The sequence below is a fragment of the Elephas maximus genome, chromosome 20 (assembly GCF_024166365.1).
Source record: "Elephas maximus indicus isolate mEleMax1 chromosome 20, mEleMax1 primary haplotype, whole genome shotgun sequence".
NCBI classification, from domain to species: domain Eukaryota; kingdom Metazoa; phylum Chordata; class Mammalia; order Proboscidea; family Elephantidae; genus Elephas; species Elephas maximus.
Genome location: NC_064838.1, coordinates 45001902 through 45019370, shown reverse-complemented (window position 1 = coordinate 45019370; position 17469 = coordinate 45001902). Strand labels below are relative to the sequence as shown.

General features: G+C 41.2%; 1 protein-coding gene across 1 annotated transcript; it reads right to left on the bottom strand.

The window, feature by feature from the left end:
- Positions 1–1387: 1387 nt before the first annotated feature.
- LOC126064396 (zinc finger protein 620-like) lies at positions 1388–17460 on the bottom strand. The gene is given in 4 exon segments (XM_049863423.1): positions 1388–3302; positions 3305–3923; positions 15708–15894; positions 17360–17460. Coding segments are annotated over 4 exon segments (1062 nt in total). The 3' UTR covers positions 1388–3147.
- Positions 17461–17469: the final 9 nt, after the last annotated feature.

The following is a 17469-nucleotide window of genomic DNA, read 5'->3' as shown; positions in this document are numbered from 1 at the left end:
AATGTCCAGAAACGGTAAAACTAATGACAGGAAGTAGATTAATGTTTGCCTGGGGCTAGGAGTGGAAATGGGAATTGACTGCAAATGGCCAAGAGGGATCTTTTTGGAGTGTTGGAAATGTTCTAAAATTGAATTGTGTTGAGGGCTGCACAATTTTAAATTCACTTTAAAAATGATTGTGGGTAAATTAAAACTCAACAAACTCAATAATAATAACCAGGTTTGTTTATTTACATGCTTACAATTTGTCTCCCCTAAAAATCAATGCAGGCTCGCTTAGGACAGGGACCTTATCTATCTCATTAACTACTGCATTCCTAGAACCCAGGGATATGATGAAGACTTAATAAATATGTTGAATGCTGACTGTGGTCTTTTTCTACTTTACGTTCTCAATTTACAGGGCAAATTCTTTCCAATCTTAATATTTCCCCAGTTTAAAAAGATGGCCTTCATCTGGCCCTGTAAATGATTTCCACCTTCTAGGAGAATGTCTTAGTTGGTGCCTCCATCTCTCCCAAATACTGTGAGCCTTCCAACTTCACCTCAGTTCCCTACCAAAAGCAGTTGTTAGTATCTCACCTCCCCTAAGTTGGTCTCTGGGTCCTTTCCAAAGATATCTGATAGATGTAAGCAAAGAGGGCCAGGAGCAAGCCCGACTCCTTGGGACCAAGCTGTCCAGGACATGCCTGATGTCTTCTAGCTTCATTTACTGCCCACTGGACTTAGAAAACAAGAACCCCAGGAGCTAAGGGAAGCAAAAAGTCCAGGAGGCTGGCCATGCACTGCATTCCATCCACCTCCCTCTCCCCACAGTTCAAGGCCTCGAGAATAAGGGCGATCACCCTGCAGGCATCCAGGTCCATCCCTGTGGCTAAGCATTTCTGGGACTGACTCCTGAGCTCAAAATGGATGACAGACCTAAGTATAAAATCTAAAACTAAAAAACCTGTAGAAGAAAAAACAGAAAACATTCCTAAACCTGGGTAAGCCCAAGATTTCTTAGATATGACATGAAAAGCATGACCAAGAAAAGAAAAACTGATAAAACTGGATGTTATCAAAATTCAAATAATCTGCTCTTCGAAAGACACTCTTAGGCAAATGAAAGGACAAGGCACAGACTGGAAGAATATATTTGGAAATCACATATCTGAAAAGGTCTTGCATCCATACTGTACAAAGAACTCAAGGCTCAATAAAATCAAACAACTGAATAAAAACATAGGAAAAAATTTCAATAGATATTTCGTCAAAGATATATGGAAAGCAAATAAGCACATGAAAACATGCTCAACATAATTATTCATTAGGAAAATGCAAATTAAAACTGCAATGGATAGCAGTACATGTTTATTAGAATAGCTAAAATTAAAAAGACTAACAATATTAAATGTAGACAAAGATGGAAACTGTCATACAATGTTGGTGGGAATGTAAAAATGGCACAACCCATTTGTAAAAGTTTTGAAGTTTCTTAAAAAGTTAAACATACACTTACCTTACAACCCTACCATTCCACCCCTAGGTATTTACCCAAGAGAAATGAAGTACATATTCTTACAAAGAATCGGATACAAATGTCCATAGCAGCTTTATTTGTAATAGCCCAAAACTGTAAACAACCCAAAAGGCCATCAACAGATGAATGGAAAAACAAATTGTGGTATACCCATACAGCAGACTACTACTTAGTAATAAAAAAAAAAAAAAAGAATTATTGACATACGCAACATGGATGAATCTCAAAATAATTATGCTGGAAGTGGCCAGACAGAAACAGAGTACATACAGCGTGTAACATTTACATAAAATCCTAGAAAAGGGAAACGAATTTACAATCACAGAAAGCAGATCAGTGGTTGCCTGGGGACACCAGGGAGGGACCACAAAGAGGCACAAGCAAAGTTTTGGGGGTGACAGCTATGTTTATTATTTTGATTGTGGTGACAATTTCATTGGTGTATATCTATGTCAAAACCTACCAATGACATTATGATAGCTAACGGTTTTTTGCTTTTTTTTTTCAGAACCAGTGACTGTTCTAAGCACTTCTATGTCAACACAACCTGTGAGGTAGGAAAACTAACCCCATCGTACAGATAAGGAAATACACAGAGTTTCTGTAACTTAACCAGGATCATACACCTGGGTTTAAACCAAAGTCTGCCTGGCTCCATCATTATTAACCGCTACCCTCTGCTTCCTGCAAAGCCAAGCTGTCCACAAAAATGGGTGCTAAAACAGAACACATTTATATCTTCCCTCATTTCCACAGGTAGCAGAAAACAATAGTAGGGTCTTCCATGATCATAAAAAAAGAAATGAAGTTGCAAGGAAATATTTCGTGCTTTGAGGTCACTTGGAAGAGCAAGGAGATGGATTCATTTAAGACAACTAGTGCCTGACAGTTGCCTCAAAGGGTGATTACACCCTGACTTTTGCAAAGGCACAGACTACAAGTGCGTAGTGGAGAAGAGTAACTGCAGAGTGAGAAGCAGGGGGTGGGCATTGTGCCTGAGGTAGGTCTCTGAAAGCCTGCACCCTCTTGGGAATGTCCTCTGACATGCAGATTGCTCTACACAGGCAGGGTCTCTCTGTTCTTGACTTTAGGAGACCTCTGATATACAGGTTGTAATGAAGTGTCCATATATCTTTCTTTCCTTTATCTTTTTGTGGTGCACATCTCAGAAACGATACATAAATTTTTTGAGATCTAAAGGGTTTGAAAATGCCTTTATTCCACTCTCACACTTGAAGGTATACAGTTCTGGGTGGAAAATAATTTTCCCTCAGAATTCTGACAGCATACGGCATTGTCCTCTAAATTTCAGGCTGCCGTTGAGAAATCTGACACCATTCTTATTCTTGATCATTTGTTTTCTGTCTAGAAAATGTTAGAATCTCCTCTTTAAGCCTGGTGTTTTGGTAATTCACAGTGATGTTCTTTGATATGATTTTCCCCACCACATCCATCTTGCTGGGCACTAAGCTGACCCTTTCAGTCTGAAAACTTACACTTCCTTTCATGTTTATAAGTTTTGGGGATTTTGCTATTTGTCTTTTGTAACCATAAAAAGAGTTCCTGTAGGGGAGACAGAATCTAAGGAAAGTTTCATGATGGATGCTGAGTCTGAACTAAACATATTACTGGGACAGGTAGAGAAGCAGACATTCCACATACACTGAGCCATGGGAACAGAGGCAAAAGGGTGAGAATGAGCACAGACCAGAAGGGACAGTGATGACACTGACAGAACAAAAGAGCATAAAATGGGGAGAAACAAGGACAGGCCCTACTCTTGGACCGGGGTCTTCTGGGTGTGTAGTTTCTGGTGCAGAATGAATCTTCCACACCAGCTGAAGGTTTTCCTGCACACCTTACCCTCATAAGGTTTCTCACCAGTGTGAACTCGCTCATGCTGAATGAGGGTGATTTTCTGGTTGAACACCTTCCCACACTCCTTACATTTAAAGGGCTTCTCCCCAGTGTGGATTCTCTGATGTTGAGTCAAGACCGTGTCAGAGCTTAAATGCTTTCCACACTCTTTACATTCATAAAGCTTCTCCCCAGTGTGCATTCGCTGATGAACAACAATAAAGCCTGAGCTACAACTGAAAGTCTTCCAACACTGACTACACTCACAGAGTTTCTCCCCAGTGTGGACTCTCTGGTGCTGGAGGAACACGGGTCTGCTCCCGAAGGCCTTGCCACACTCCTTACATTCATAGGGCTCTTCTCCAGCGTGGATTCTCTGATGCCGGATCAAGGCTGTGGCGTAACTTAAACCTTTTCCACATTCTTTACACTTAAGTGGTTTCTTTCCAGTGTGAATTATCTGATGCCGAATAAGTAAAGAGTTATATGTGAAGTCTTTTCCGCGCTCTTTGCGCTCATAAGGCTTTTCACCAGTGTGACGTCTCTGATGTCAGTGGAAGTCTGCCGATCGACTGCAACATCAGTCAGATTTTTCACATCGAAAAGACATCTGACCACTGTGAATCGTCTGACTGGTGGCAAGTTGTATGCTGACACTAACATTGTTTTCTAATTTCCCACTCTTCCCCCTGCTCTTGACAGCACAGGTCCTGTAATGTTTGCTTGACCCATCTGTAGACTCTTTCCTCTGTCTTCTCAACTATTCCATGGCTGTGTCTTCTCAACTATCCCATGGTGGTGCTGCAGTTCTAGGCTGCTCTCCAGGTCAGGAGGCTGGGGAGCATTCCCTGGCAGTCCTCCTGGTGCTAGTCTGTGGGACTCTGATTCTTTGAAAATGTGTGGCTTTGGAGCTGGTTCTTCCTTCCAAGTTCTGGTCTCATGCCCTGATATCACAAAACGAAAACGTAAGTGTGACCACCTGATATCACAAAAAGAAAATAACCCAAAACAAACACAAACAAAAAACCTGTGCTGAAGGGGAAGCAGGACCAAGTGGTTCTCATTTTCCCTGAATATGTGGATATTTTCCAATATGCTCACAAAATGTCTACCTAAGGTTACCACACAACAGAGACCCACAAGTGAAATGAAGACTCTGAGGGAGAGAGGAAAACACGGCCAGGAGGCCATCCTATAGGGTATGAACACTGGAAGACAGCAGAAACTGATAGTTAAGGCAGAAAGAGCAAGAGAAAAGTGAATGGCGTGGCTAAAGGGGCAGCCAGAAGGGATAAATAGAGACCCAGAGGTGAGAGGAAGTCCACCAAGAATCGTGGAGGAGCAGGATGAGCAGCTCACGCGCTACAGAGGGTCTCGCAGACTGGAAGATAGCCTGGGAACAGAAGATCTCAAGACTCAACGACTAAGTTGGTAAACCACTGCTTATTTTAAAACATTATCCACGTCATACCCTTTGAAAAGAGAACTGGCCTCTCTCTCTCTATATATATATATATAGAGAGAGAGAGAGCTACAACCTTAACACAAGGGTGAGAGGTACACCAAAAATGAGCATTCTCTGCAGAGTCTGAAAAGCATTGGAAATTTAGGCAGGGAAGAGGGGCAGCAGAAGAAGAAAGGCAAGAAAATACACTGCATTGTTTTTTCTCATTCTCAGAATAATACCTTTCAAACGAGGAAGCCATTCACCTCTAACTGACAAATATGTCTTCCTACAAAGGTTCTTCTGTTAAAAAAAATGTGTGTCAAGTGTGTGGGGGAAAGATGAAACAAGAACGGCAGATATTGGTAACTGTTGAGGCTGGCTGAGGGACACACGGGTTGCATTGTGCTGGTCTCTGCTTATGTTTGAAAATTTCCTTGACAAAAATGATATTTTTTCTATTTGTTAAGTCGGTGTTTGGGAACTCAGAATTCAACTTCCATAGAAACAACGCACTCTATGACGCGTGCAGGGCAGACAGGTCCCAGAAGTCGACCTTCCTCATAAGGTGGCTGACATCCTCCTCTCTGCAAAAACAAACTGGTGGAAAAAATAAATTGTTTCCACATGACAGGGAAGACAAGATCTGGTTTAAGGGCTGCTTAGTGGGTGGTGAGGGCAAGAAGCAGAGATGAACATGTGAAGAAATCTTGCAGCCATGCCTTTCCAGGAAGACACTGGCCCTTCCCCACCTGGAACAGGCCAGCACCTTAAACCCAGAAAATGACACATGATAATTCCATAGGAAAGAAAACTGTCATATGAGAGAAGACATGCTTCGCACACATTGAACCGTGAAAACACAAAGCAGGCCAAGCAAAAAAGGTGCTGGTAGGTTCTCGTGCTTATCTGGACAGACAGCTCTGAAGGCCCCCTGCCCACAGGTTCCTAAGGATCAAGGCCCCATAGCAGCTCCCCTGGCTCCAGCTGGGAGACTAGAACAGGTCTGGTAAATGGAAAAGCTGCTCAGGAAAAAAGAAACAGAAACGAAAAGGTAAAAGGAATAGTGGTACAGGGTCCTCTTTATCTTTCTCTGCTGAGCCAGGTAGAGAGTGAAGTGAGGTGAAGTTGAGTCAGGGAGAAACTTAACAGCCTGTGCAAGCTCAGGGGCCAGGAAACTACCACCAAGGGGAAAGAGATGGTGTGCACTGTTAACACAACCCCACGATAAACCCACACTCACATGAGGGAGTCCAAAATCTTCTTCAGGGAACTGGGAGGACAGAGACACAAAGAGCTCTGCTGAGACCTCAACAGCTCCTCATTTCCTTCTACGATCGGGGGTGGGGAGATAGCCTGTGTCAACATCAGGGCTCTGTCCACTCAGTAACCTCTGTGAAGCTCAGCCTTAAGAGTGACTGTGCCAGAGAGTTACCAGAGATCCCACAAATCTAAGGAAAAGAGAAGCCAGGATGCTCAAGGGCAGACAACAGCAGGAAGAAGAGAGGCCTTACCCAGGGAAGCCACATTTGCATAATTCTCCAGCACCACCTCCCTATAGATGGCCTTTTTTTTTTTTTTAATAACTTTTATTAAGCTTCAAGTGAACGTTTACAAATCCAGTCTGTCACATATAAGTTTACAGACATCTCACTCCCTACTCCCACTTGCTCTCCCCCTCTTGAGTCAGCCCTTTCAGTCTCTCCTTTCTTGACAATTTTGCCGGCTTCCCTCTCTCTCTATCCTCCCATCCCCCCTCCAGACAAGAGTTGCCAACACAATCTCAAGTGTCCACCTGATATAATTAGCTCACTCTTCATCAGCGTCTCTCTCCCACCCGCTGACCAGTCCCTTTCATTTCTGATGAGTTGTCTTCGGGGATGGTTCCTGTCCTGTGTCAACTGAAGGTCTGGGGAGCATGGCCGCCGGGATTCCTCCAGTCTCAGTCAGACCATTAAGTTTGCTCTTTTTATGAGAATTTGGGGTCTGTATCCCACTGATCTCCTGCTCCCTCAGGGGTCCTCTGCTGTGCTCCCTGTCAGGGCAGTCATCGATTGTGGCCAGGCACCAACTAGTTCTTCTGGTCTCAGGATGATGTAGGTCTCTGGTTCATGTAGCCCTTTCTGTCTCTTGGGCTCTTAGTTGTCGTGTGGCCTTGGTGTTCTTCCTTTTCCTTTGCTCCAGGTGGGTTGAGACCAATTGCTGCATCTTAGATGGCCGCTTGTTAGCATTTAGGACCCCAGACGCCACATTTCAAAGTGGGATGCAGAATGATTTCATAATAGAATTATTTTGCCAATTGACTTAGAAGTCCCCGCAAACCATGTTCCCCAGACCCCCACACTTGCTCCGCTGACCTCTGAAGCATTCATTTTATCCCGGAAACTTCTTTGCTTTTGGTCCAGTCCAACTGAGCTGACCTTCCGTGTATTGAGTATTGTCTTTCCCTTCACCTAAAGCAGTTCTTATCTACTGATTAACCAATAAAAAACCCTCTCCCACCCTCCCTCCCTCCCCCCCTCGTAACCACAAAAGTATGTGTTCTTCTCAGGTTTGCTATTTCTCACGATCTTATAATAGTGGTCTTATACAATATTTGTCCTTTTGCCTCTGACTAATTTCGCTCAGCATAATGCCTTCCAGGTTCCTCCATGTTATGAAATGTTTCACAGATTCGTCACTGTTCTTTATCGATGTGTAGTATTCCATTGTGTGAATATACCACAATTTATTTACCCATTCATCTGTTGATGGACACCTTGGTTGCTTCCAACTTTTTGCTATTGTAAACAGAGCTGCAATAAACATGGGTGTGCATATATCTGTTTGTATGAAGGCTCTTGTATCTCTAGGGTATATTCCTAGGAGTGGGATTTCTGGGTTGTATGGTAGTTCTATTTCTAACTGTTTAAGATAACGCCAGATGGATTTCCAAAGTGGTTGTACCATTTTACATTCCCACCAGCAGTGTATGAGAGTTCCAATCTCTCCGCAGCCTCTCCAACATTTATTATTTTGTGTTTTTTGGATTAATGCCAGCCTTGCTGGTGTGAGATGGAATCTCATTGTAGTTTTAATTTGCATTTCTCTAATGGCTAATGATCGAGAGCATTTTTTCATGTATCTGTTGGCTGCCTAAATATCTTCTTTAGTGAAATGTGTGTTCATATCCTTTGCCCACTTCTCGATTGGGTTGTTTGTCTTTTTGTGGTTGAGTTTTGACAGAATCATGTAGATTTTAGAGATCAGGCGCTGGTCGGAGATGTCATAGCTGAAAATTCTTTCCCAGTCTGTAGGTGGTCTTTTTACTCTTTTGGAGAAGTCTTTAGATGAGCATAGGTGTTTGATTTTTAGGAGCTCCCAGTTATCGGGTTTCTCTTCATCATTTTTGGTAATGTTTTGTATTCTGTTTATACCTTGTATTAGGGCTCCTAGGGTTGTCCCAATTTTTTCTTCCATGATCTTTATCGTTTTAGTCTTTATGTTTAGGTCTTTGATCCATTTGGAGTTAGTTTTTGTGCATGGTGTGAGGTATGGGTCCTGTTTCATTTTTTTGCAAATGGATATCCAGTTATGCCAGCACCATTTGTTAAAAAGGCTATCTTTTCCCCAGTTAATTGACACTGGTCCTTTGTCAAATATCAGCTGCTCATACGTGGATGGATCTATGTCTGGGTTCTCAATTCTGTTCCATTGGTCTATGTGTCTGTTGTTGTACCAATACCAGGCTGTTTTGACTACTGTGGCTGTATAGTAGGTTCTGAAGTCAGGTAAGGTGAGGCCTCCCACTTTCTTCTTTTTCAGTAGTGCTTTGCTTATCCGGGGCTTCTTTCCCTTCCATATGAAACTGGTGATTTGTTTCTCTATCCCCTTAAAATATGACATTGGAATTTGGATCGGAAGTGCGTTAAATGTATAGATGGCTTTTGGTAGAATAGACATTTTTACTATGTTAAGTCTTCCTATCCATGAGCAGGGTATGTTTTTCCACTTAAGTATGTCCTTTTGAATTTCTTGTAGTAGAGCTTTGTAGTTTTCTTTGTATAGGTCTTTTACATCCTTGGTAAGATTTATTCCTAAGTATCTTATCTTCTTGGGGGCTACTGTGAATGGTATTGATTTGGTTATTTCCTCTTCGGTGTTCTTTTTGTTGATGTAGAGGAATCCAAGTGATTTTTGTATGTTTATTTTATAACCTGAGACTCTGCCAAACTCTTCTATTAGTTTCAGTAGTTTTCTGGAGGATTCCTTAGGGTTTTCTGTGTATATAATCATGTCATCTGCAAATAGTGATAACTTTACTTCTTCCTTGCCAATCCGGATACCTTTTATTTCTTTGTCTAGCCTAATTGCCCTGGCTAGGACTTCTAGCACAATGTTGAATAAGAGCGGTGATAAAGGGCATCCTTGTCTGGTTCCCGTTCTCAAGGGAAATGCTTTCAGGTTCTCTCCATTTAGAGTGATATTGGCTGTTGGCTTTGCATAGATGCCCTTTATTATGTTGAGGAATTTACCTTCAATTCCTATTTTGGTAAGAGTTTTTATCATGAATGGGTGTTGGACTTTGTCAAATGCCTTTTCTGCATCAATTGATAAGATCATGTGGTTTTTGTCTTTTGTTTTATTTATGTGATGGATTACATTAATGGTTTTTCTGACATTAAACCAGCCTTGCATACCTGGTATAAATCCCACTTGATCAGGGTGAATTATTTTTTTGATGTGTTGTTGGATTCTATTGGCTAGAATTTTGTTGAGGATTTTTGCATCAATGTTCATGAGGGATATAGGTCTATAATTTTCTTTTTTTGTAATGTCTTTACCTGGTTTTGGTATCAGGGAGATGGTGGCTTCATAGAATGAGTTGGGTAGTATTCCGTCATTTTCTATGCTTTGGAATACCTTTAGTAGTAGTGGTGTTAACTCTTCTCTGAAAGTTTGGTAGAACTCTGCAGTGAAGCCGTCCGGGCCAGGGCTTTTTTTTGTTGGGAGTTTTTTGATTACCGTTTCAATCTCTTTTTTTGTTATGGGTCTATTTAGTTGTTCTACTTCTGAATGTGTTAGTTTAGGTAGGTAGTGTTTTTCCAGGAATTCATCCATTTCTTCTAGGTTTTCAAATTTGTTAGAGTACAATTTTTCATAATAATCTGAAATGATTCTTTTAATTTCATTTGGTTCTGTTGTGATGTGGTCCTTCTCGTTTCTTATTGGGGTTATTTGTTTCCTTTCCTGTATTTCTTTAGTCAGTCTAGCCAATGGTTTATCAATTTTGTTAATTTTTTCAAAGAACCAGCTTTTGGCTTTGTTAATTCTTTCAATTGTTTTTCTGTTCTCTAATTCATTTAGTTCAGCTCTAATTTTTATTATTTGTTTTCTTCTGGTGCCTGATGGATTCTTTTGTTGCTCAGTTTCTATTTGTTCAAGTTGTAGGGACAGTTCTCTGATTTTGGCTCTTTCTTCTTTTTGTATGTGTGCATTTATTGATATAAATTGGCCTCTGAGCACTGCTTTTGCTGTGTCCCAGAGGTTTTGATAGGAAGTATTTTCATTCTCGTTGCTTTCTATGAATTTCCTTATTCCCTCCTTGATGTCTTCTATAACCCAGTCTTTTTTCAGGAGGGTATTGTTCATTTTCCAAGTATTTGATTTCTTTTCCCTAGTTTTTCTGTTATTGATCTCTAGTTTTATTGCCTTGTGGTCTGAGAAGATGCTTTGTAATATTTCGATGTTTTGGACTCTGCAAAGGTTTGTTTTATGACCTAATATGTGGTCTATTCTAGAGGAAGTTCCATGTGCGCTAGAAAAAAAAAGTATATTTTGCAGCAGTTGGGTGGAGAGTTCTGTATAAGTCAATGAGGTCAAGTTGGTTGATTGTTGTAATTAGATCTTCCGTGTCTCTGTTGAGCTTCTTACTGGATGTCCTGTCCTTCTCCGAAAGTGGTGTGTTGAAGTCTCCTACTATAATTGTGGAGGTATCTATCTCACTTTTCAATTCTGTTAAAATTTGTTTTATGTATCTTGCAGCCCTGTCATTGGGTGCATAAATATTTAATATGGTTATGTCTTCCTGATCAATTGTCCCTTTTATCCTTATATAGTGTCCTTCTTTATCCTTTGTGGTGGATTTAAGTCTATTTTGTCGGAAATTAATATTGCTATTCCTCTTCTTTTTTGCTTATTGTTTGCTTGATATACTTTTTTCCATCCTTTGAGTTTTAGTTTGTTTGTATCTCTAAGTCTAAGGTGTGTCCCTTGTAGGCAGTATATAGATGGATCGTGTTTCTTTATCCAGTCTGTGACTCTCTGTCTCTTTATTGGTGCATTTAGTCCATTTACATTCAGGGTAATTATAGATAAATAAGTTTTTAGTGCTGTCATTTTGATGCCTTTTTATGTGTGTTGTTGACAATTTCATTTTTCCACATACTTTTTTGTGCTGAGGCGTTTTTCTTAGTAAATTGTGAGATCCTCATTTTCATAGTGCTTGACTTTATGTTAGTTGAGTCGTTACGTTTTTCTTGGTTTTTATCTTGAGTTATAGAGTTGTTATACCTTTTTGTGCTTACCTTATTATTTACCCCTATTTTTCTAAGTAAAAACCTAACTTGTATTGTTTTATATCGCCTTGTATATAGATGGCCTTTTGTGCAGGGTCCAGGATGGCCCACTGATTCTCGGTGAAGTACACGGCCATGTCCTCGAAGGTCACCAATTCCTGCAACAACAGGTTCCTGTCCAAGTCCTATGTGAGGGCAGAGGTCAGGCTGAACAGCAAAAATAAGACATGTTTTTCAACATGTTGAGGGAAAACATCTGCTTCTCATCAAGGTGGGGATCACAGGGATCAGATTTACCCTACAAATGAGCCACAAAAAACAGACAAAGTACATAAAACAAGGTTTTCAAGATACTGGACATCAAACAACAAAGGACAGTGATTCCTGAGAGACAGGAAACAAGGAAGTGAGCCTATAATTCCCCAAGTTTACTACCTGGAAAGAGCTTCCAGGCTGAGGCACAGGGAGGGTAACTGAAATAGAGACCTATTCCCCAGCAGAGACCAAGGCAGCTAGTGCTTATAGGACAGAATGTTATCAGAGAGGAGAGTGTTGCAGAGAAAGAATCCCAATGATACGCAGAGGGCTCATCTCAAGTATTCAACAGAGTGCTGATCAGGACATGGGTGTAAGGAAACCACCCAAGACCAGAAAAAGAACGATTGGAAACGACTGGAGGAAACAATGCCCAACGCTCACATGGGGCTGGAAATAGTGCCTGTTCCCACCAGCCAGACTGGAAAAATTCATAGTTCGTGGAGCACTGGATAGAGAATTCCTGAAAACCTTGCCTCAGTAGTGGAGAATCATTATCTGTAGACTGAGCAATGCTCTATACCCTACTAACAAATTATTATATCAGACCAGAAAGGAGCAAATAGTTTCCAAGTAGCTGAACTACATTCCAGAAAACACTTGAGAAGATATATAAAGACAACCCAAAAACCCAGGCTGTCGATATAGATATAAAAATATCTAGCATCCAACAAGGTAAAATTTTAATATCTGTCATCCAGTCAAAGATTACAAAGCATTTAGAGTAGAAAGAAAACATGACCTGTTACAACTATTGGTCTTCTCCCGTCTGGAGCAAAGTAGAGTGAAGGAAACCAGACACTCAAAGAAACCATTAATCCACAGGACTAATGGCCCACATGAACCACAGCCTCCTCTGGCCTGAGAGCAGAAGAACTAGATGGTGCCTGACTACCACTACCAACAGTTCTGACCAGGGGCACAACAGAAGATCCCAGTTAGAATGGGATAAAAATGTAGAACAAAACTCAAATTCATCAAAAAGGCTAGACTTACTGAACTGATAGAGACTGGAGGAACCCCCGAGACTTTTATTCTGGAACTGAAGCCACACCCAGAAGTCACCTTTAAGCCAAATAATATATTGGCTTATAAAGTAAACAATGCCCATGAGAAATGAGCTCCTTAGAACAATTAACTGTATGAGATCAAATGAGCAACATTTGCCCAAAAGCAAAGATGAGAAGGCAGGGATGGGCAGGGAAACTGGATGGATGGAAATAGGGAAGGCAGGGTGCAAATGGGGAGAGTGCTGACACATTTTGGGGACAGCAACCAATGTCACGGAACAATTTGTGCATGAACTGTTGAATGGCAAGCTAATTTGCTGTACAAACTTTCACCTAAAACATAATAAAATATTTTTTAAAAAAAAGGAAAAGAAAGAAAACATGACCTATAAGGATGAAAATAGTCAATCAAAACAAACCCAGAACAAAGATGTCAGGGTTAATAGAGAAGGGCATTATAATAATTGTTATAACTCTATTCTATATGTTCAAAAGTTAAATAGGAACATGAATGATATAAAGGAAAAAAAAAACTCAATATGAAAACTACGGTGTCTGAGATGAAAAATAAACTTGATGACATTAATGGAAAATTAGATCGACAATGCAGATGATTAGTAAACTTGAAAGCATAGCAACATTGCAGAAGATTAGTGAACTTGAAAGCATAGCAACAGAAACTACCAAAATTAAAAACACAGAGAAAAAAAGACTGAAGGCAAAAAGAAGAACACAGCACCAGGTTAAAAGTAAAAAGATAGAAAAAGATATAACAGGCTAAGACCAGTCCAAAGAAAGCTGGAGTGGCTATATGAAGATATCGTAGATTTCAGAGTAAAGACTATTAACAGGAATAAAGAATCATAACATAAATGGATTAATTCAACATGAAAACAACCATTATAATTATACAACTTATAACAGACCTTCAAAATACATGAAGAAAGACCTGATAAAACCGAGAGGAGAAACAAACACATAATTTTATTTGGTGATTTCAATACCCCTTCTTAATAATTGATATGACAAGTAAAGAGAAAATCAGCAAGGATATAGCAGACCTGAACAACAGTACCAAGCAACTTGACTTAACAGGCATTTATAGAACACTCCATCCAATAACAGAAAAATATGCATTCTTCTCGAGTGTACAAGAAGCATTTACCAAGATAGATCATAATCTGGGTCAATAAAATTAAACGTTTCAATCAAATTAAAAGGATTCAAGTCATACAAAGTATGTTCTCTAATTACAGTGGAATTAAATTAGAAATACAGAAGGATTCCTGGAATATCCCAAAGATTTGGGAACTACTCAACACACTTCTAACTAACAAATGGATCAAAGAAGCAATCACAAAAGAACACAAAGTATTCTGAGCTGAATGAAAATTAAAACACAATGTATCGGAATTTGTGGGCTACCACTAAAACAGTACTTAGGGGGAAATTTAGAGCACTAAGCATCTATGTTAGAAAAGAAGAAAGGTCACAAATCAGTGACCTCAGAAACTAGAAACTAGAAAAAGAGCAGCGAATTAAGCAGAAGAAAGGAAACAGATAAAAGTGGATCTAAAACAATGGGCAAAAATCAATGAAACCAAAAGCTGGTTCTTTGAGAGAGAAATAAAATTGATAAACCTCTAGCCAGATTAATCAGAAAAAAATACAAATTAACAATATTAATAATGAAAAAGTGACATCACTGCAGGTGATAAAAGAATAGTAAGGGAATATTATGAACAACTTTATGCCAATAATTGCTACAATTTAGATGAAATGGACAAATTTTTCTAAAAGACACAAATTACCAAAGCTCATAGTCAAGAAGAAATAAACAGAATAGTCTCAACTCTATCAAAGAAATTGAACACCTGTGTATTTGAAATTCTTCCAACAAAGGCTACAGTATGGACGGAACTGGAACACATTATGCTGAGTCAAACAGGTCAATCACAAAAGGACAAATACTGCAGGAGCTCACTTACAAAAAAAGGCGAGGAAAGGCAAATGTATAGAGATCAAAGCTCATTAGTGGTTACCAGAGGCAGGAGGGAAGGGGGAAGAGGGGTCATCGTTTAAGCGGCACACAGTTTCAGTTTACGGTGACGGAAAAATTGCATTGATTAAGGGTTGCACAGTCGATTAATGTAATTGCTGTCACTAAGCTGTACACTTGTAAAAAGTCGAACTGGCAAAAGCTGTGTGACAGATGCATTTACAACAGCAACGACAAAAAGAATTCAGACTTGTAGCCTCCTAAACTGTGAGAAAAAAAATTTGTTTGTTAAAGCCACCCATTTGTGGTATTTCTGTTATAGCAGCATTACATCACAAAGACAGTAGTCAAGGGCATTAATCATTTACACCACCCAGGGGTTCTCCAGACAAGAGAGGAAGACCTACAACTGTCTTTATTTACAGGTGACATGTCTATATAGAAAATCCAGTGGAATCTACAAAAAGAGTCACTGGAACTGCGTTGTCTCAGGAAAGACCCCTCCAATCTTGTGAATGCAGCGATGCAGATTTCCGCCTTTCCGGACAATGTTTTCTTGACGGACCCCAATCGCCAAATTATGCCAACCAGTGCCCCCAGACTCACCTGTTCTCTCCATCCCGACCACGGCTTAGCCTGGACATTCTTGGCTCTCCTGACACTCCGCAACCCTTACCTCCCTCCCAAATACACACGACAGTGACAGACGCACAGTGGAAGCCGCAGACCTGGGCAAGCCACGATCCGGATCCACAGCTGACCCCCCGCACTCTTGTCAGCTTCGGGGGAGAAGGGGGAAAGCAACAGGCGCAAAGGATGCTCCCTCACCTGGCGCCCAGCCTCTGGAGCCTGGCTAGGGTCCCCCCCTCACTCACTGCCTTGCGGGGTCGGGGAAGCGAGGCTGAAGGAAAAATAGAGGCACCGGCTAAGACTGATGCTGCCTCGCACTGCACACAAGCCCTCTTCCCGCCATGGGTCCCTCTATGTCCCGCCACCACCTCACCTCAAAGGCACAGCGTTCGAGGAACCAGGTCCCGAGCACCAGAGCAGCACACCAGGTACTCGAACCCGCGGACACCCGCTCGGCGCAGGCGCAGCAGAAGTGTGGAAACCCGACCCCTGCCAGTTTGCGGGAAAGCTTCGGCCTGCCAGGCTCCGCCGGAAGTGCGTACTCCCGCTTCCCTTCTTCTCTAGGAAGGTGAGAAGTTACCCGTCTGTGGTTTCCTCCTCCATCCCTAACCCCACCCGCCCGACTCCAGAGGCGATGCGAGCCAGAATAGTTGGTGTTTTGGATGGGCACTTTCTCCAGGGTCCGCCAGTCTTGCAACTGGAGACATAAGTCCTGCTGGCAGTGTTCCGGAAGCTTAGCAGGGAAAGAAGCCTAGGGTTCAGTATGAATTCTTTGACAATCCCTGTTTTTGGAGAGTGCCTCAGCTTTGCACGGTATCCCTGAGAGAAGAACTATGGATCACCAGCTGGAAAAGCTGCACCTTCGGGCTTCTGCCTGGATGTGGAGGGAGGGTCTCTTGGCTATGCTAAATTGGGGAGAGGATTTGGGGATGAGGCTGCTCCTTTTAAAACTTTTAAATAGTATCTTCCCAAATTTATGAACACAATTTGTTGAAAACAAAAACAAACAAACCCTGTTAGGGCAAATTCTTGTCAGTTAAACTATTATCCTGTTAGTTTCAATAGGTAAGATTTTATGCATTTCCAAATTACAAATTATGCTCAAACGTAAATTTCACTAACAGAAACACAGTCATTCCAGTGACCGACAATAATTATAACACAAGGTTATTTCCTTTCACTTATTAAAATAATGGCTATGGCACAATTTTGATTCAGTGTTTGGTTAGGAACGTGTTATACACAATATACTTAAGACCCTACAAGCATACATATTGTCTTAGTTTGGGTTCTCTAGAGGAGCAAAACCAGTGAGGTGTGTGTGTATGTATATGGGGGTGGGGTGCAATGAGAGAGAGAGATTGATTTACTTCAAAGGATTGGATCATGCAACTGTGGGGCTGGCAGGTCCAAAAGCTGTAGGTCAGGTGGCAGCCAGAGACTTCTGCAGGCTTTAATCCCAAAATTTGTAGATTAGGCAGGAGGCTGGAGACTTCTGCAAGCTTATTTTCCAAGATCCATAGGTCAAGCAATGTGAAGAGTGCATGGCAAAAGAGAGAGAGCGTGAGCTCTGCTGGAACATCTGTTTATATTATGGAGGCAGACCACACCCCCAAAGAAACTCCCCTTTCAGCTGATTCGCTGGTCACATCAGATCACCTCATGGAAAGTCATTACATTACATTTTGGAACAGTAACCAGTCCGGTGTCTGGCCCAGCTGGGAACCATAGCCTAGCCAAGTTGACACATAAAGCTAACCATCACATATATAATAATGCCTACTTATCTGAACCATTATGCAAAAAAAAAAAAAAAAAAAAGCTCAAGAAATATGAAAATCCAAAATTATCACTGCTACAGACTAGCAAAATACAAATTCCCTGGGAGAACTTAATGCAACACTCACATACACAGATTAGACTTAATTAGCCCTGGTTTACAAATCACTTTGGAAATGAGCCAACCACAGCGTATAGATGCAGCTGCACCACATCCCAGCAGAGCGTCCCTTGGTGCAAGAATACCCCTCGCTGCTGCTGCTGCTGCTGCTGTTGCCTGCACAGAATACAGTATAGGCTCCTTCTGGATCAGAGAAGCTTTTCGTGAGCCATGCTTTTAAGCTCATGCTAAGTCA